At 42.1% G+C, this 20700-nt stretch overlaps 1 protein-coding gene across 1 annotated transcript in view; it reads right to left on the bottom strand.

The window, feature by feature from the left end:
* Positions 1-2546: 2546 nt before the first annotated feature.
* The window catches only part of NEK11 (NIMA related kinase 11), a 261051-nt gene continuing 242897 nt past the window's right edge, over positions 2547-20700 (bottom strand). Inside the window, exon 14 of the mRNA XM_047099560.1 lies at positions 2547-2653. Within this exon, the coding sequence (XP_046955516.1) occupies positions 2547-2653 (107 nt within the window). The remainder of the gene's footprint in view (positions 2654-20700) is intronic.

Genomic DNA, 20700 nt, shown 5'->3' with positions numbered 1-20700 from the left:
AACAACATATCAAGTTCAGAATTCTGCAAAGTCTGAGATTCCGCCTCCAGGAAGGAGCCCATGCTTGAGGCCTATTTTTCCTGTCCCAGACACAGGGGCTGTGAGATAAGCAACATGACTGTCACCTGCCAACCAGGAACAACTGCACAGCATGCAGGGGTGGGGATGGGCACCATCAGCTCTGGGAAAAGGCAGAGTGAAGATCTGTGCCGGCCCCAACACCCCTCCACAGTGTGAAGTTGGGAGTTGAGGGAACACAGAGGAGTGATGTTCACAAGCCCTTGAGCATGGCAGAGGTCCACTTAGGTACCCCGTGGTTCGTTCGGCTGCTGGGCAGAGGTGGGAATGAGACCTAGAGCACAGTGGCCATGCTCCCTTGTCCTTGAACTGACCCCATCAGATTCCCCAAAGACTAGTCACACTTTGACCTTTTCTCTCCCAAACGCTGCCTCTTCAGAGTATTCACTGTGGGGCATCTGAAGTGTTTGGGCCCTTCTTCCCAGTCCTCACACGACCTTCAGAAATGTTTGGGAGATGAATTAGCCCCAAGGAGAGCAGGCCAGAGTGCTGCTCCAAATAAAGACAGGGGACACAACAGGAAGAAGGGTCTGAGTGTGGTTCTCACACCAGGAGCGTCAACATCACCTGGCAACTTGTGAGAAATGCAAACTCTCAGCGTCCACCCAGACCCACTGAATCAGAAGTGCTGGGGGTGGGCCCTGTCATCTGTGTTTTAACAAGCCCTCCTGGTGCTCCTGATGCTCAAATTTGAGAAACACCGACTAGTCTAAAAGGCATTGCATCGTGCTGGGGGCGCGGCATGTGGACAACAGGTGGGTAAGGCCACAGGCCTCTCTGCCTCAGTTTCTTCAACTGTTAGCAGAGGCCGGACACTGAACACTATATAATCTGTGCATCAGATTCACCAGGTAGTTATGTAACAGAGATGTGCTTGGGCCACGTACCTACCCAGAGAAAGGAGGGGGTGGGGCTGGAGATGGCCAAAGGTTCTCTGTTTGACTGGAATTCAGACAGGCTCCTCTGAGCACTCTTTTGGCTAGGCCTCCACCTGGGCCCTATCTTCAGGCTGCTGAGTCCAGCTGAGCAGGAATCCTGTCAAGTCAGTTTATTGAGAATCACCACCCTTGATATCTGATCACCCCGGCCTGTCTTCAGCAAGAGTCCTGTTAAGTCAATGTGACAAAAGTCTCCCCTACTCTAGATGTCTTCTCCTAGTAACTTTATATCCCCAGAGTCCCGTTGTGCCCCATCCCATCCCTGGGTATAAATCTCCAGCTTTCTGTGCTATGTTTGGAGTTGAGCCCTGTCTCTCTCCCCTATTGCAATAGTTCTGAATAAAGTCTTCTCTACTGTTTTGACAAGTGTCAGAATAATTCTCTAACACTATGTTTACACATGTGCATGTTTCAGAAGCTCCTCAAGCAAGTCTGATGTAGCCTCTTGGTTGAGAACCCACATGCGTAGCGGTTAAGAGCATGGCTGGTGGCATCAGAGAGACCTGGGGTGACAGCTCAGCTCAGCTCTGGTAACTGAGTAAATAAGCACATCAGCTAAAAGAGGGGGATAATGTCTCCTCTCTCTCTCTCCCCGTCTCTCTCATCAGTGAAAAGATCCAATGATGTAAGGTCCCTAAACTTGTAAGCTCAGAGCACAGCACTGGCATGTGACAGGCACCAAATAAATCCAATGTTAGCTGCTCTGGGGAATAATTATTACATAGATGTGTTACATTCATCAATATACTTCTAGATAAGGAAAAGATAAAATAGGTGATTTACTTTATAACCATGGGAAATATATTTATTAGAATAAATGTCTTTAATACTCCATGGATGAGCTTGGAGAATAAATCACAGAAGAGAATTGCTTTTTGGATTTTTAGTCCAGGTCCTTATATATATGCACATCTCGCTTGTTAGCCAGGAAAGGGCAAAAGTGGACCCAAAATGGGTCACCTGAAACAAATATTTGTGACTCCTGGTTAGCAGCTCCGTGTGTCGGAGGCCAGTGTTCAGCGACCTTCAGGAGCCAGCTGGCCACAGAGCACTGTGACTCAAAGCAGACAGGCACCGAGCCTGTCCTCCAAGTGGAAATGGTAAAGAGTAGATGATTCTCCAGGCCATCACGGGGAGGTCCAACCCTCTGGAAGCCCGGAGGGCACGAGTGCGGGAATGCTGTTCAGGAAGCCACGCTTGGTCCGGAAGCTCACCTCAGAGTGTAGACCAAACACCAACTGGCCCGGGGTTCCAGGTACAGGCAGATATGTTTACTACTCTCTAAAGGACTCCCTCCTCTTGATAAGGAATTGAAAGTAGAGATGGTAGCTCCAGCTATGTACTCATTTCCCGTAACGGAGTCCAGCTATGGGCTGAATGGATTTGTCCCCTTGAACTTGCTTGCTTTTGGCAGTTGTTGGTGTGGGTTCCAGAGTGTGGGCCCTTTACCCATTGTGATCAGCAACTGCTCCTCAAAGTACAGGAGCTGGTCAACTTCAAAACAGTCACTGGCATGAGGCACCACTTTTTCTAGAGCTGCCCGGATCTCGGCTTCGCTGGCATTCTGGTGCCTTGCTCTCTTGAGGTAGTTATAGACCTCCTCAAACACTTGTGCTCCCAGCTTCTGCATGGCTGATCTGCCATACAAGTCAGAAGAGGTAGAAAAGAGTTATGCATTCAAATCGCCCACAAGAAACATCTTTTTAAATCATTAATTACACAGATCACATTGTGGCTCTGAGATTAGAAATAAAGGGAAAAAAATAAGACGTGATGGCTCTACTGTGAACATTCAATAGTGTTCAAGAGACCCTTCTTGAATGTCTATTATACAACAGGTGCCTTCTAGGAACTCGGAATACGACATTGGACACATTAGGTAAATTCCTGACTTCGTAGAGCTTCCCTTTTAGGGAGAGAAAAAGCAGAGAAATTAAAAAATACACATGCAATAAAATATCAGGCAGTGCTATGTGCACTGAAGAACAATAAAGCCAGGTGATAGGCAGAGAGAGAGACAGACAGACAGGTGAGGAGCTGGCCAGTCCCCTGTGAGGAGGTGTCATTTGAGCAGAGACCCACATGAAGTGAGGCCAATACTGGGGGGAGAGAACTGGGGCCCTGAGGCTGAAACATGTTGGAGAAATATCGAGAAGGCTGGTGTGGCTAGTCAGGAGAACAAGCGGGAAGAGGAGAGTGGGATATGAAGTCAGAAAGCCCATTATTAATATTAATAATATTAATGAGAGCAATATAATAACAATGAGGAGGAAGAGGCAAAGGAAAGGTAGGCACTTTCCTATGCACTTAACCTTTACAACAGCTCTGGAAGGAGGCATTTTTAAGTCCCCTCCCCCCCTTTTAATCAAAAACATTTTTTAATGTTTATTTATTTTTGAAGGAGAGAGAGACAGACAATGAGCCGGGGAGGGGCAGAGAGCCAGGGAGACACAGAATCCGAAGCAGGCTCCAGGCTCTGAGCTGCCAGCATAGAGCCCAATGGAGGGCTCGAACTGACAGACCATGAGATCATGACCTGAACTGAAGTCGGACGCTTAACCGACTGAGCCACCCAGGTGCCCCTCGCCCCCCTTTTTTTTACAGATGGAGAAAATGAGGCTTAAAGGGGTGAGGGCATTTGGCCAAATTCCCACCAAGACTCATGTTTGTATTTCTGTGCTCAACTCCAGCTCTTGTCCTTTCGTGGCCACAATCTGGGCATCATCATAATAATGTCACACCTGCTACGTTTATTTTGCCTGCGTTTCCCTTGACCTCCAGCTAGGGTCACAGACTAAAGGCCTGTGGGCAAAACTAGGCCCAGGGCATGTTTTGTTTGATCAGCACTATGCTTTACGTTCTTCTGGTTTGTTATTATTTTTTAGCCTTTTAATGTGGAAGTCTAGGCACGGCCTGTGCTCCCCATTCTCCATTTCTTTACTGTCCTGCGCCCACCTTCCTCATATCATTTTAAAACAGGCTGCTTCTCATGTTTAACCGACCCGCCTGACTCAAGGGCATTCAAGTTTTATGAATTTCACTCTATGGTTCAAAACTGTCATTTTTAATGCCTCCATACTGTTACACTGAATTTATGTGCCGACTTTTACCTAGTCATTCTTCCACCAAAAATTTAGTGTTTTTCACTGTAACACTGAGTGAACATCCTTAGGAACAAAGCTTTTTCATCCAGGGGAATATTTGCAGGCATCACATTTCTAGGAGTGAGGCTAATTACAGGAGTGTGTTCCCTCTGTGAAGAGTCATATGGGCATTTGTGATTTCTGTACTTTTCTGTATATACGTTGGGTTGGATTCAAGGATTTAAAAAAGTTTGTGAGAATGGAATTATTAGGTAAAAATGTATAAATTTTCTTACGACTTTAACCTTAAGAAATGCTTCTTTATTCTTCATTTCAGTGGATTTGGTGAAATGAAAGGTCAGAGTTTTTGGGGTATTTTTTTCCTAGAATTTTCAAAGCATTACTGCTAGACAGTGCTGATGGTGATGCTGACAATAACCACTGAAGGCATTAGTCACAGGCTCTAATTCATTTTATAAGCTGTTATTGATCAGTACTATTCAACACTGCAATCTCCAGAACACAAGCCAAAGGTATTGTGGCAGACAAATGTATCTAGTTTAGAGGCTAGAAATTATAATGTTACGACACATACATTTTAAATTTTAACTTACTTTTAAACGGTACTTTAGAGTTTGTAAAATACTTTTACATTCATTATTTCAAATGATGCTTGTGAACAAGGCAAGTCATTGAACACCTACCTCTATTTGATGGATGAGAATAAGTAGGTTGGCTTTTGCAAACTCACACAGCTAGTGGCTGATGGGGCTTAAACTCAAACACAGGTCCTGTAATTCCAAGTGCTGGGGGGATCCGCAGCCCTAAGGCCCTGGGCTGTCTGGCTTGAATCAATTTCCCACCTTCTGCCTGGAGATTATCAGGACCCATCCCAGGATGCCTCACATCCCTAGTCACCTCATTCACTGCTAGAAACCCAAGCTTGCCTCTTGCTGACATTTAGCAAACCCTGTCACTCCCCCTGTGCATAGATGACTTCGGTGACCCACTCTCTTTCTCCCATACCCTACTCCTCTCACCATTCTTGTGGTATCATTATTCTTGGTCTCTCTGACTTTGGCCGTTCTCATATCCAATTACCGTTTTCTTTACCCTCCTCAGTTGTCCACCCCCATAATCATTCCCTTGACCTCCTTGGCACCAATAACCCTGCCTCTTCTGGAATCAGTTTCAAGCCCTGCACTCTACAACCATCTCTTTATACTCTTCCACCATACTTACTCCAGCTCTTCTACTTCATGGTCACCTGCAGTGTTTCGGCCTGTCACCTAACACCCTTGACTCTTTCACTCCCCTCTTCCTTTGTCAGACTCCTCTAGCAAAGCTGTAAGTTAAATCCAGACATCTACTTACTTATGCCTGTACCTCAACAAAAACATTCCAAGAGAGAAATATCCAATTCTCCAAAAGGTCCCATTTAAATAATTACTGATCATAATTCAAAATGGCCCACATCACTGCCCATGATTCTACTATACTTCTCTGGTATTCTTATTTTCCATGGCTCAAAGTAACTATTTCACACCTTCTTTATTCTACAACTTGCTAAGTCCCACCAGGTGATGACTTTACCTAATATCCCATTGAGAAAATAGAAATGAACACATAGAGATTCCCCATCTTCTCAGTGCCCAAATTACCCACCTCCCTGAATCCATCACCATTTACTTGGCTTTCCCTCTGTCCCTAGTGAAGGGACCATTCATGCTCCTGTAAAAGACCATCCTCTCTCTGAGTGCTTTGGATCTCAGCCTCTGTCACCATCCCAGTGACCTTCCCTCCAACAGCTATCTTCTTTCTTTTCCTACTCCTCTATTTCTACATCTACTGGAGCATACATATCAGGACAGAATATGATCTAATGCCCCATTTTAAACAAGAAGCTTCTCGGGCACCTGGGTGGCTTAGTCAGTTAAGTGGCTGACTTCAGCTCAGGTCATGATTTCATGGTTTGTAGGTTTGAGCCCCACATCAGGCTCTGTGCTGACAGCTGAGCCTGGAGCCTGCTTCAGATTCTGTGTCTCCCTCTCTCTCTGCCCCTCCATTGCTCATGCTCTGTGTCTCTATCTCAAAAAAATAAACATTAAAAAATTTTAAACAAGAAGCTTCTCTTGACCTCCACACTCAATCAGTTCACTTGCTTCCTGATCTATCACTTTGACCTCCATTGCTAGCAAAGCTTCTTGAAAGGGTTGCGTGTGGCTGCTGTTTCTACTTTCTGACTGCACACTCTCTTTTAGTCTACTCCTCTTGGGCCTTAGTCCTCCTTCCTTTCATAAACTACTCTTGTAATGACCTTCACGTGGCCAATTCCCCTGGCATCTTTGTATGTATCTTGACATCTCAGTGCATTCAACAGCTGACTGCTCTCTTCTGCAGACCCTTCCTTCTGTTGCTTTTGGTGACACTGCCTTCACCAGGAGTTTTTCCTATCATGCTGTCTGCTTCTTTTTAGCCTCTTTGGCCTTTAGCCTCTTCCTCCTCTACATTCCAGAGTCTTTAATACCATTTATAGACCGAGGACTTCCGGTATGTCCACCCTGTCCTTCACCTACAACTCCAAAGCTTTTGAATCAACTGCCCAGTTGGTACCACCAACTGGATATCTAAAGGGTATTTCACTCAACCTCAATATGGTGACAAAAAGAACTCTTAATTATAAGTAAAATGCTATGAAAGTTGGGAAAATAAAACCCCCCATGGAGGAGGAGAAGACACCATCTCACTTGGGCCATAACAGGTGGAGGGAAGCCAGGTGGCAGCGAATAGTGGGAGTGCTGGCAAACCAGTGAGTCAGTTTGGCATGTGAGAAGGGCATGTGAAGAAGTGTGAAAACCAGATGACCATAACAAATGTTAAAGGAACTTTAGAATCTGACCAGTAATTTCACCTGTTGATGAGAAAGAAGTCCCAAAATGTCCCCTGAAACCACAACTAACAGTTTCTGAATCTTCTCTATGTGCCAGGATCTATTCTGAGCATCTCCTCAGACCATCCCATTAAATCCTATGGATATGATAATTGTTATTTCCATTTTACAGATGAGGAAATTGAGATATAAGAGGATATCGAATAACTTGCCCACTGTCACGTAATTTTTAAGAGGTGGAGCTGGGACATGAATTGCAGTAATTTCTCTCCAGGGCTCACTTTTCATCACTGTGGATTCAGAGACCGTGGAGTTGAATATTGACTCTACCTGTCACTGGCCATGTGATTTGGGGCCACCTCTCTGAGCCTTGAATTTTCATATTTAAGTGCAGATTACACACATGCACACGTGCACACACAGACACACATATCTTAGCATAGTACCTGTCACCTACCACATGCTTATTAGCCATTGTTTTATTACCACAAACATTACCATTGCTTTCCTGATGGTGGATTGCACCATAGTCCGATTTCAGTTTAACTGCAAACTTTAAGCAGTTTTGTAGTTTTACCCCTGGTTAAGACACTATTTTAAATATTTTTATCTTCTCTGAATGACTTTGGAAGAAAAAAAAAAAAGACACAAGAGAGCCAGTGGCAGAGTGGAAGTAAAAAAAAAAAAAAAAGTAATTTTGTAGGAATAATCATAAAAACCTATTTTAGCAGAAAGCATTAAGAGAACATAGATTATTCTTCAGGCATAGTTTAAGGAAAGCTTGAAAATGATTTTATAGAATATAAGAAATCCCTGAACATCAAATATGTATGAGTCACTGCAGGAACAGAACAGTGCAAATGTATTTCCCCAGTAATACTGTGGCCTTAGTGATCATTCAGCACTAATTAGCAGTAGGAAACTTTATCAAGGATGGATTTTGTACCCCTCCTCTCCACATCTAGTATTTCAAACGGCTGTCTCTGAATCTGGTGGGCAAAGACAGAACAGATCTCTCTACAGAGGGAGACAGCTGCACTGTTGATGCTTGGGTGACATGTGGCACCCTTACCTCCAGAGGACATGTGACTTTCAGACCCCTTTTTGTAAATGGTGCTTGCCTTCTGCTCTGCCCTCCCTGGGCAGTAGAATCTTGAGCGCAACAGTTGGTTGGAGACCCTGGCAAAGCTAACCTTCCCTGTAAGGATTATTTTGTTTGTGACTTATGCACCCTCCATTGTTCATAACCACTGAACATGTAGATGGATAAATACTGACTAAAACCCAAAATCTGGCTTGTTTACAAGAGATACACCTAAAACAAAGGGCACTGAAAGGTTGAGAGTAGACAAATACATTTAAAAAAAGATATGCCAGGCAAATAACCAAAAGAAATCTGGAGATAGCTATGTTAACATGAGACAAAATAGATTTTAAGAAACAAAGCATTATTAGGATAAAAAATGCCTCTAGATAATACAATAGTTTAATTCACCAGGAAGAAAAAAATTCTAAACTAGTATGCATCTAATAAAGTAGAATCAAAATATATAAATCACTACAGGGAGAAATAGTCAGAAATGTCCCCATAATATAGGTTTTCAATACACCTTGCTCAGTTACAGATGATAGGTAAAGCTTTAAAAAAATTAGTAGTGATACAGAAAACCTGAATATACTTAATAAGCTAAATGTAATAAACATATATTAGACCCTCTCCCTCCCTGACAATTAGAGAACCCTCATTCTTTCCGGGCTTTCATAACATTTACAAAATCTAACCATATTCTAGACAGCAATTCAAGCCTGAACATATTTCAAAGAATTGATTTTATACAAAATCTAGTTATCTGACCACAGTACAATTGATAGGAATATGTAACAAAGATATAGATTAAATAGTACTGTGTTTGTAAATTTTTTTATTCTAAATAAATTATGGGTCAATGAAAAAGTGAGGCATGCTATAAACAAACTCATTTTAAGTCAAAAGAAAAGTGATAGGTACTCTAGCATTATAATATTTCAGTGTAAATTTATTCTGACACTCAGAAAACATGCTGTAATATCTCTGCAATGATGCATCTGAGTATTTTAGAAATCATAAAATAGAAAATTCTATTTAAGGGGACTCTTGCTGTTACCTAAGATGTGAGAAGAGATGGGAGTACTCCTTATGCAGTTCAAATTAAGGAAGAGACTGTAAGTTTGTTTTTTTCTACTGGAGGGAGGGAGGGAGAGACAGGGGGCAGGAACCTTCCATTAGGTGGGTATCTCAAATTAAAACAAAACAAAACAAATGCATACTTTCAAATAAAAAGAACTACATGTTTTCATTCTTTCTCATCTATTTTTTCCTATGCTCCACATCTTTAATCAATTTTATTCTCTTGTTCAAAGTCTTTTAAGTATTTAAGGGATCCTAAAGGTCATGTTAGTCCAGATGCTTCATTTACAGGCCAGCGCTCTTTGGGCTGGATCTCTGTCCTGCCCAGATGGATGGCAGACACAGGGGAGCTAGAGAAAGCCTCCCCAGGCTTCTGAAGGAGCTCCAGCTTCCTGGAGCCTACCTCCAACATGTGTTTGGCTGATTCCCCAGCTAAAAACTTCATTAAACTACAAGAGAGCACTTTCTCCCCTGCCTATTTTCTCCAAACTCAATCTCTCATCCTTCAAATTCCTTTACTGACTGACCTCCTCTCCTGTTTACTTATAATTTGCAAACAATATATTTTATCTCATCTATTTATTTACCCATCAATATTGACTGCTCTGTGTGCCTTCCAATTATCTATCTGTCTCAGGAGCTTGGAAGAAGATGCCCAACAAAAATATCCTCATTTTTTAAATTTATTTTTTTAAGTGTATCTAGTTTTTAGTAATCTCTGTACCCAACTTGGGGCTCAAAGTCACCACCCCGAGATCAAGAGTCTCATGTTCTACCAACCACGCCAGCCAGGTATCCCTGTCCTCACATTTTAAGTATTATTTTAATTTTGCAACAATCTCACACTTAGAGAAAAGTTACAAGTATAATACAAAGAACCCTTTTTTTCACTGAGCCTTTTGAGAATAAGTTGCTAACCTGATGCCCCTTCCCCTTTATACTTGGTGTGTATTTTCTACAAATAAAGACACTCTGTTACATAACCACAGAATGGCCATTAGGATCAGGAAATTAACACTGATACATTACTGTCATCTAATCCTGTAATCCATTCAAGTTTCCCCAGTTGTCTAATAACGTCCCTTATAATAAAAGGATCCAGGTCAAAATAATCATGTGCTTTATTTAGTTATCATGTCTCTTTATTCTCCTTCAATGACTATTTTGTAGACTGTCCCTCATTTTTGTGTTGCCCTTGCTTCTGGGAGTTACCGACTCCCACCCTCTGGCTATCTCTCTTTTTATATATTAGACTGAAAGATAGAAGTAGAAACTTCCATTATTTTGGGACATTATTAGAAAGCTCCAGCTACACCAGTTCAAGAAGTTTCGCTCTTCTCTTGGGTCCAAAAAAATGCCTTGGTAATAATAGTATCTTATTACTTTCAGGTGCCTAGTTGTTAATTCATCCCTATGGCTTTGTTCCCTGTATTCGGTAAGAAATAAGGGATCCTCATAGGGAAAGGAAGTAACTTGTGAATTAAGTTTCCAGAGACTCAAGAAAGAATGCCCTGAACATTCTGCTCACTTTGTATCTACACTTGAACAACAGGTAGAAATCTTATAGTTGTCATGCCCAACTGAATTTCCAAGCTTCCTCCCAAAATATCCTAATGCTGCAGCCTTCCCCATTTCTGTTCATGAAAGCTCCTCCTGCCTTCCAACTACTCTGGCCAAAAACCTTTGAGTCATTCTGGTTCCTCACTTTCTCTCCTACTCCAGTAGTCCAGCATCTCTCATAACCAGACCAGTTAGTAAATCCTATCAGCTCCATTTTCAAAATGTATGCAGGACTCCCACACTTCTCACCATCTCCATCACATCTGCCCTGGTCCAAGCCACCACACTGTCTCACCTGATTGTTGCAATGGCAATGGCATCTCAGTTGATCTTCTGCTCCTACTCTTGCTCCCCTATAGTCTGTTGTCAATTCAGCAGCCAGAATGAGTCAGATCCCTTCACTCCTCTGCTCAAAACCCTTTCTTGGGCTCCCCATCTCACTCAGAGTGAAGTCAAGGTCCTTCCAGTGGTCTACAATATCCTGAATGATCTTCCCACCATGCTCTCCAAATTCATTTCCTCCCCACCTCACTCCATTCCCCCTTACTGGCCCCTTGCTCTTCCTTGAATACCTCAGGCACATCCCACCCCAGGGCCTTTGCACCTGCTATTCCCTCTGACAAGAATATTCTTTCTCCAGATACCCATATCTCCCTCATTCATCTTCTCCAGGTCTGTGCCCTCATGTGATCTTTTCAGAGAGACCTACAGGACCACCCTTTTTAGAAATGTAACTTTTACCCCCATTCTGCACTGTCTATTATCTTTCCCTGTTTTGTTTTGTTTTGTTTTGTTTTCTTCTAGCACAATCTGTTCTTCCCTAATATTTTACCATCTGTCATCACCCCCATTACCGAATATAAAATCCATAGGGCACGGATTATTTTCATGTTTCTTGTTCACTGATCCCATTACCTAGAACAGTGCCTGGTGTATAATAAGTACACAATAAACACATGTTGGATGAATGAATAGATGCTTTGAAAGCCAAGTAGAAAAGGAATATGGTGATATCATATATTTTTTACTTAAAATATATGCATCTCCAGGGTTTGTTCCAAGAATTAGCACATAATGAAATTGTAACCTAATTTTGCAAAGTATAAGATCACTTTTGTGATCTTTAGTTGTTGTTTTTCAAGATAAATCTCCAATCAAGTGTAGCTTTCAGTATTATTATACTTTCATCCCTATTTTAAATGGAATGGCTTTATGGGGCCTATACAATCATCCCTGGATAAAGATGAAAGGACTGGGCTTCATGCTTGACACACGGGGCCACCTGGAAAGCAACCGAAGTCTGCCTCCAGCTGCCAAAAGCCCCCCTCCCTGCTCCCCATGTGAGGCCTTGGAGAAGGAGAGCTCCAGAGGCCCTCAGCACCTCGGAGGGAAGGGGTGGCCAAATCAGCACTGTTTGACAGATGTCACCATCTGCCATGCGAGTTAAATAAGGCAGAGAGCAGCAGCTGAGGGGATGTTAGCCTCCTGGTCCAAAGGACATTTTAGTGGAGCAGCAAAAAATGTTTAACGCGTTCCCCCCTCCCAGAAAAACAGCAAGCAATTTCTCTTCAGGGAGAGAGAAGGAATGAGCTCCCACCAGTTCTGGTAGGTCATCAGGTTGAAAAGCTCCCTCATCCCTTATCTGTTTAGACAAGCTAACAGAAAAGTGTCTTCCCTTCCTTGGAGCTTACTTGCCTTGCGGATCGTTTCTCTACCCAGTAGAAGCTCCCTGATGATGGCTACATTTACAGTTTTGTTTTCTGACTAACTAACCACTTGAGGAGGAAAAACTAAAAGCAAAGGGTTTTGTTTGTTTTCAGGTTGGCTCCCCAATGAGGCTTGAAGCCTTGGGGACAGAGTCTTTCTTTCTTTCTTTTTTTATTTTATTTTATTTTATTTTATTTTATTTTATTTTATTTTATTTTGTTAATTTCATTTTATTTTTAAATTTACACTCAAGTTAGTTAGCATATAGTGCAACAATGATTTCAGGAGTAGATTCCTTAGTGCCCTTTGCCCATTTACCCCATCTCCCTCCTACACCCCCTCCAGTAACCCTCTGTTTGTTCTCCATATTTAAGAGTCTCTTATGTTTTGTCCCCCTCCCTGTTTCTATATTATTTTTGTTTCCCTTCCCTTAAGAGTCTTTCTAAGTCACTCTCTCATCCAGTGTGGTCCTGGCACCAGGCTGCACCCAACTTGTTTGTTCAGCACATTTTTAATGAATACCTGGTACATGCCAAGTGCGGGGAATGCTGCCATCAGCTTGTGACCTCACAGAACTCGTATTTTAGTGGGAAAATGACAGATATTAAACAAGGAAACAAGGTTTTTATCAGTGCTGCAAATAAAATGAAAAGGAAATGGAAGACAGACTGGCTTGCCCAGAAGAGGGTTTGGACCCCTAGGAAGAGCGGGGGTAGAAACGATGGTTGGTGCCAGCCCCCTTTTGACCACCAGGCCCTGTCATGTGAACCAGCACCCTCCTCTTCTTGGTTGGCCCCCACTTCAGAGGAAACATTCGTGGGGATGTGGCGAGAGTACAGAGGCCCGCGCATGTCCAAATGATGAAAAGTTATGAACCAAGCTAACAGACTGTTCAATAAAATATGACTTACTTCTTACCCAAATTAACTTTCTAAAGACCTGGAAGGCCAGGTCTGCATTCAGCATTCTCAAACTCCTCAGAGCTCTGCATCAGAATAGGGCAGAAGGGGTGATCCCGCCCCTGGCCCTTTGTCCCTGGATGTCGGCCTGTCCCCTTGTCTTCTAGTCTGGCTTTGTTTCTGGTTGTGAACGGGTGATTTGCATACACATGTGATACCTCAACCCCTATGTCCAGGATTCACCCATGCTTTCTTCAGATAGCCCTCCTGTGATCTGCCTCAGGGTTAGGGGAGCCTTAGGGGCAGCCCAGACCACCCATGGGAGGAGAGTAGAGGCCCTCTGAGGTAGAGGCCCACAGACTCCGCAAATGGGTTTGGGGCCTTCTGGAGGAAAGAATTGTAGGGCCCTGGGGTAACTAGGGCTTGGTGTAGAAGAGGAGAAACAGGCTTTGAGTATGCAAGTCCCCTTGGCCCCATGGTCTCTTTGCTTTACGGGGAAGGATATGACTGGAGGATGACCATACTGGCACCCTCTATAGCACAGGCCCAGTATCCCCCTTTTGCCTGGGGCTAGGGTGGTACTGGAGGAGAGAGGTTACTCTTGCTAATGTAATTAAGAAAGACCTCTCTGAGGGGTGGGAGCAGGGCGGATATTAGAAAGGAGACCTGAATGGTAAGGACAAGTGACCCCTGCATGACTCCCAGGGTGTGGGAGAAGAGAATTTCCCAACTAAGGGAAGAGGAAATGCCCTGTCACCATAAGCCCTTTAAGGAAGAAAAGAAGGCAGTAGTGGTTCAGGCCTGATCTGGAGGAGGAGATGACAGGACGCAAAGGCAGATGGTTAGGCAGGGGCAGGCCCTGGAGGAATCCGTAAGGAGTCCTCCATCTTGATGCAATGGGTGGCCATTGGGGGACTGACATGATCTGAGCCCTGCTATAGCCATAGCATGCTGGGGGCTGTGCAAAACAGATGAAAACTAAGGAACCACTGTCAAGAGCAAATCAATAGAAGCACTGCACAAAGCGGTCCAGTGCCCTTTATGTAAGGGTCCTAGCGATTAACTCTTCCCCAAATTTCAGAAGGAAGAAAAACTCAACTCTCCTACTGAGCTGGTTTTTGTAGCTCGTCGGGGTTCTCCCCTTGTGCAGACCACCTGAAAGCACAGAGCTGAGCTGGTGCTTATTTCCAGAGTTGACTATTCATTTCCAATCTGGCATCCAATCTCAATTTTATATCTCATTACCCATATGTTTTCTCATAGACTTTCCTCAGAACAGCATGAATTATAAGTAAATGGCAATAGTAATTACATATACAAGTAATTGCGGCTCAAGAGACTGATATCCGACAAATAGTGCTTTTGGCAATTGTACACTGAAGTGTTTTGTTTGTCTGGTATATTGTAATTGCAGGGCGGGTAGCAGGAAGATTCCAGTGTGTGCTGCTGGCCTTGGCTACTAAAAAATTATAGCAAAGGCTCGCTATAGTCTTGCTGAGACTTGCTGAGCAAGTTTGCTGAGACTGTTTCCAATCTCTACAAACAGATTTGTGCTATATCTTTTCATGATCCTCCTAACTTTATTATAAGGATGTATAAAATGTTTGTACTTTAGACAAAAAGTATAAAGCATAATACAATGAACACTCACATATTTAACTCCCAGTGTAAGGAACCAAGCAATAACGAATACAGCTGAAGCTCCCTGAATTCCTGCACAAATCATAAACCCCTTCCAGTCCCCAGAGGTCACCACTATTTTGAATTTGGTGTTTTATCATCACCGAGCATTTAAAAACTACTTTTACTATATAAGTGTGGCTCTTTGGAAATAAGTAGAACTGCTTTGTGTGGTTTTACATTTTGCGTGGTATTAGACTTATCCTTGCCCCCTTTTGCTTAAAATTGTTGACATTTATCCCCTTCACTTCTGTAGTTCATTGATTTTCACTGTGTGCCATTCCATGACTATTTCTATATTCATTCACCTGCTGAAGTATATTTCGGGTTGTTTCTGTTTCTCCCCCACCCCCTGCCCACCTTTACTAATAAGGCTGCTACAAACATTCTTGGCACGCATCTCCTTGGATTCATTATATCTTAAATTACAAAACATAAACACACCTGGGAAACTCAGCTCTTCAGACACAGTTCTGACCTGACATCATTATTGTCAGATTGGTTTCCCATCACTCATATTTGGTCATCAAGATAACCATTTATAATAGCATCAAGATGGATGTTTATAATAAGAAGATATAATCCAGAGAGGGATAGAATGATTTAAAAATTGGAACTTGGAACTTTTGAAAAGCCCTGTAAGTTACCAAGGAGTTCATCTAGTCAAACACTTTCATTGTATAGACAAAGGCAGTGATTCCAGAATGGGACTAAGGACAGTGGGTCCTATCCTGGGCCCCCAGTGTGATGGCCATACATATGAAATATAGAAAAAGTAAATTCCCTTGCTTTTCCTTCTATTCACTAAGCCCCCCTAAACCATGCACCATGAAATGTTGACTGCTCAACAAAGTCCTTCCTAGCTGAATTATAACTGTGTTTCCCTTGATCAATTCAAACCACATTTTTTATTTTTCAAAAGTCATTTTTACCACAGCTTTGCTGAAGTAGAAGCAAAAGACCTGAAACTAACATAAATTTCCTATTCAAACACAATAAGAATAATTGGATTTGCAAAGGAAAATAAAAAGAAATCACAAAGGAAAAGAAACTAGAACATTAATATGTTTGGAAGAATTTGTTGGGGACAGGATGTGGGAAACTATGAGTTTCCTGGGAGAAGAGTGAATTTCAAAAGCTGCCTGTCATTTGGTGAGATTCTCCAAGGGCTCCCTCCTTGACCAAACTTTAGTCAGTCCCTACCCTTGATACCTAACCTAGTTCCTATTAGTAACTCTCCATCCACTGACCCCACTAATACTGTCCGTTGACCATAAATCCCCTGCTCGTGTGTTGTGTGGGGCTGAGTTCAATTTCTCTCTCCCCTATTGCAACAGTCTTAAAACATCTTCCTCGCCTGTTTAATTCTGTTAGGTGCAGTTTTTCTTGGACATATTTACTTCTCAATGCAGAGAGGATCCAGACTGTCACTGGGTCCCACATTACAAGCTGTCCATGTTTGCAATAACCTGAGACAGTCTCAGTGTGTGCCTGGCACGGGAGTATAATCACCAGTGGTACCCATTCCACTGTCAAAAGTGCCCCAGTTTGGACAATAAATCATAGAATTACCCACACATGGTGTGAAATTTACTGGCTAAATTGTCATCGGGACTCTCAGTGCCAAGAGCACCTGCTGGACTTTTAAAATGGTGCTACAGCAATTCAAAGAACAAAAGAGAGCAGACTCCTTAAATGAGAACACCCCTTTCCAGTCCTGACCCCTGAGGCATAGTTACATTAGAATTGTATCATTTTATGTCTAAATTAAAACATTTCTCCATAAACAAAAAATGATGATTTTCATCACTTTGTCTCTCAAACATGTTCATACATTGCCTTTATTATACCTCTCCTTCGATGACTATGGAGGGGTTTATCACAGCACACTTACCAGGAATGTGACATGCATTCCAGAGCAATGGGGAGAGAGGGAGGGAGGAGACAGAGAGACACCAGGAAGGCCAATGTGGTGCCGGCCTTAGGAAAAACAACTGAGAATGGGGAATCGATACCTCATTCTCCCATGAATTGCATTAAAAGGCTGAAATGAGTTTGCAAAACAATAATCGAAGCTGACAGCTGCTCTCGACAGGTTGGGACAAATGAAAATTGAGCTGGGCTTTCACATGCTGTGGGGAGCGGGCAGGACAGGCAGGAACCTCCTAATGCCTTTCACTTGGAAACACTGGGTTTCTTAATTGTCTCCTGTCCTGAAGCCAAAGGAGAAGATCCCTCATTAAGGTGACGTTTGCTGAGTGGTTTTGAGAAATGGACGTTTTAGCTCCTTTCACTTGTTTGAGAGCATCTGCAAGAGGCCCATATCGTGCAGGGTTTCCAGGAGTCCAGTGGGACAGGAGAAGTCAAACTCCATCAGCAGGATCTCAGGTAGGGGCCTTCAGGCACAGGCCAGGGTGGGGGTGGCAGGGGGAAGGGCTGGATCAGATAATCTCCAAATTTCATCCTATTGGGAAAGTCTATGATTCTGCCTCCATGGACTCTCGGCATGGGTTTGTTAACCCCGTTTTATAGGTAGGAAGATATGAATGAGGAAAGAGCAAGGACACTGAAGGGGAGCTGAGCCTCCTGACTCAGCTGAGCTCAGTATGAGACCTGAAAGATGAGACTGTTGATTTAAAAAAAGGAGACTGTTGATTTAAAAAAAAAAAGGAGTTGGGGTGCCTGGGTGGCTCAGTCGGTAAAGTGTCCAACTTTGGCTCAGGTCATGATCTCATGGTTTGTGGGTTCGAGCCCTGTGTCGGGCTCTGTGCTGATAGCTCAGAGCCTGGAGCCTTGCTTCGGATTCTGTGTCCCTCTCTCGCTCTGCCCCTCCCCTGCTCATGTTCCATCTCTCTCTCAAGAATAAATAAAACGTTAAAAAATTTAAAAAAAGAGGAGCAAAGGCCATCAGGAGGTTGCTTTACTGAAACCTCACCATTCAAAACGGGGTCCTGCCTGCAGCATCACATCTCTGGACTGCTGGTTAGAAATGCAGAATCTTAGATCCCACCCCAGACCTGCTCAATCAGAATCCGCATTTAACAAGATCACAGTGGATCCAAAACCTTTGAGATGCAGCAAAAGTGGTTCTAAGAGGGAAGTTTATAGCAATACAGTTCTATCTCAAGAAGCAAGAAAAATCTCAAATAAACAACCTAACCTTACACCTAAAGGAGCTAGAAAAAGAAGAACAAACAAAACCCCCAAAAACAGCAGAAGGAAAGGAATAATAAAGATTAGAGCAGAAATACATGATACGACACTAAAAAGACAATAGAACAGATCAATGAAGACAGGAGCTGGTTCTTTGAAAAGATCAACAAAATTGATAAACCTCTAGCTAGAGTCAATAACAACAACAACAACAACAAAAAACAAAAAAAGAGAGAACTCAAATAAACAAAATCACTAATGAAAGAGGACAAAGAAAACTGACACCACAGAAATACAAATAATTGTAAGAGGATATTATGAAAAATTATATGCCAACAAACTGGACAACCTAGAAGAAATGGATAAATTCCTTGAAATATATAACCTCCTTAAACTGAAGCAGGAAGAAATACAAAGTTTGAACAGACCAATTACCAGCAACGAAATTGAATCAGTAATAACAAAGACCCCAAACAAACTGAAGTCCAGGACCAGACAGCTTTAGGTGAGTTCTACTAAACATTTAAACAAGAGTTACTACCTGTTCTCAAATTCTTTCAAAATATAGAAGAGGACGGAAAACTTCCAAAATCATTTTATGAGGTCAGCATTACCCTGATACCAAAATCAGATAAAGACACCACACAAAAGAGAGAACTATAGGCCAATATATCTGATAAAAATAGTTGCAAAATACTAGCAAAATGAATGCAACAATACATTTTAAAAAATCATTCACCATGATCAAGTGGGATTTATTCCTGGGATACAAGGGTGGTTTAATATTTGCAAATGAATCAACATGATATATCATATCAATAAGAGAAAGGATAAAAACCAAGCATTTGACAAAGTACAACATCCATTCATGATAAAAACTCTCAACAAAATAGGGTTGTAGGGGACATACCTCAACATAATAAAGACCATATACGAAAACCCCACAGCAAACATCATACTCAGTGAGGAAAAATGGAGACCTTTTCCCCTAAGGTCAGGAATAAGACAAGGATGTCCACTTTCACTACTTTTATTCAACATGGTGTTAGAAGTTCATGAGATCAAGTCCCACAGAGCCTGTTTGAGATTCTCTCTATCCCTGTCCAAACAAACAAACAAACAAAGAAACAAACTTAAAAACAAACAGGGGCGCCTGGGTTGGTTAAGCATCTGACTTCAGGTCAGGTCATGATCTTGCAGTTTGTGAGTTTGAGCCTGCTTTGGGCTCTGTGCTGATAGCTCAGAGCCTGGAGCCTGCTTTGGATTCTTTGCCTCCCTTTCTCTCTGCCCCTCCCCTGCTCATGCTCTGTCTCTCTCTCTCAAGAATAAATAAACATTAAGAAAATTAAAAAAATAAAAATAAAAGGCAAGGTACTGAACGGAAGAAGAAATTTGCAAATGACATATCCGATAAAAGGGTTAGTATCCAAAATATATAAAGAAGTTATACAACTCAACACCCAAAAAACAAATTATCCAATTAAAAAATGGGCAGAAAACACGAACAGACATTTCTCTAGAGAAGATGTACAGATGACGGACAGACACGTGAAAAGATGCTCAACATCACTCATCATCAGGGAAATGCAAATCAAAGCTACAATAAGCTATCACCTCACACCTGTCAAAATGGCTACAATAAAAAGACACAAGAAACAAGTGTTGTCAAGGATTTGGAGAAAAAGGAACCCTGTGCATTGTTGGTGGGAATGCAAATTGGTGCAGCCACTGTGGAAAACAGTATGGAGGTTCTTCAAAAAATTGAAAATAGAACTACCCTATGATCCAGTAATTGCACTACTGGGTATTTACCCCAAAATACAAAAGCGCTAATTCAAAGGGATACATGCATCCCTAAGTTTATTGCAGCATTATTTAAATAGCCAAATTAATAGAACAGCTCAAGTATCCATCGATGGATGGATAAAGATGTGGTATGTAAATATATGTACATATATATCCATATTTATCCATAATTATATATATTATATATATAATGAAATATTATTCAGTCAGAAAAAAGAATGAAGTCTTGCTGTTTGCAACAACATGGATGGATCTAGAAAGTATAATGCTAAGCAAAATAAGCCAGTCAGAGAAAGACAAATACCATATGATTTCACTCATATGTGGAATATAAGAAACAAAATAAAGGAGCAAAGGAAAAAAGAGAAAAAGAGAGGGAGACAAACCAAGAAACAGATTTTTTTTTAAGTTTTTATTTAACTAATCTCTACACCCAACATAGGGCTTGAAGTCAGGACCCTGAGATCAAGAGTCACATGCTCATCTGACTGAGCCAGCCAGGCACCCCAAGAAACAGACTCTTAACTATAGAGAACAAACTGATGGTTACCAGAGGGGAGGAGGGCAGGGGGATGGGTGAAATAGGTGAGGGGGACTAAAGAGTATACTTATCATGGTGACAAAAAAAAAAAAAAAGAAAAAGAAAAAGAGAAAAGATCACAGTTCCTTCACATATTCATTCACACTAGCCGAAGTCAAGAATTTCTAGGAAACAGTTTATACTCTTAATAAAGAACAA

The sequence above is a fragment of the Lynx rufus genome, unplaced genomic scaffold, assembly GCF_022079265.1.
Source record: "Lynx rufus isolate CCGP_SWC_20201006 ecotype Redwood Valley unplaced genomic scaffold, mLynRuf1.p SCAF_5, whole genome shotgun sequence".
Classification (NCBI taxonomy): Eukaryota; Metazoa; Chordata; class Mammalia; order Carnivora; family Felidae; genus Lynx; species Lynx rufus.
Note: the sequence above shows the minus strand (reverse complement) of the source record. Positions and strands in the feature narration are given on the sequence as shown.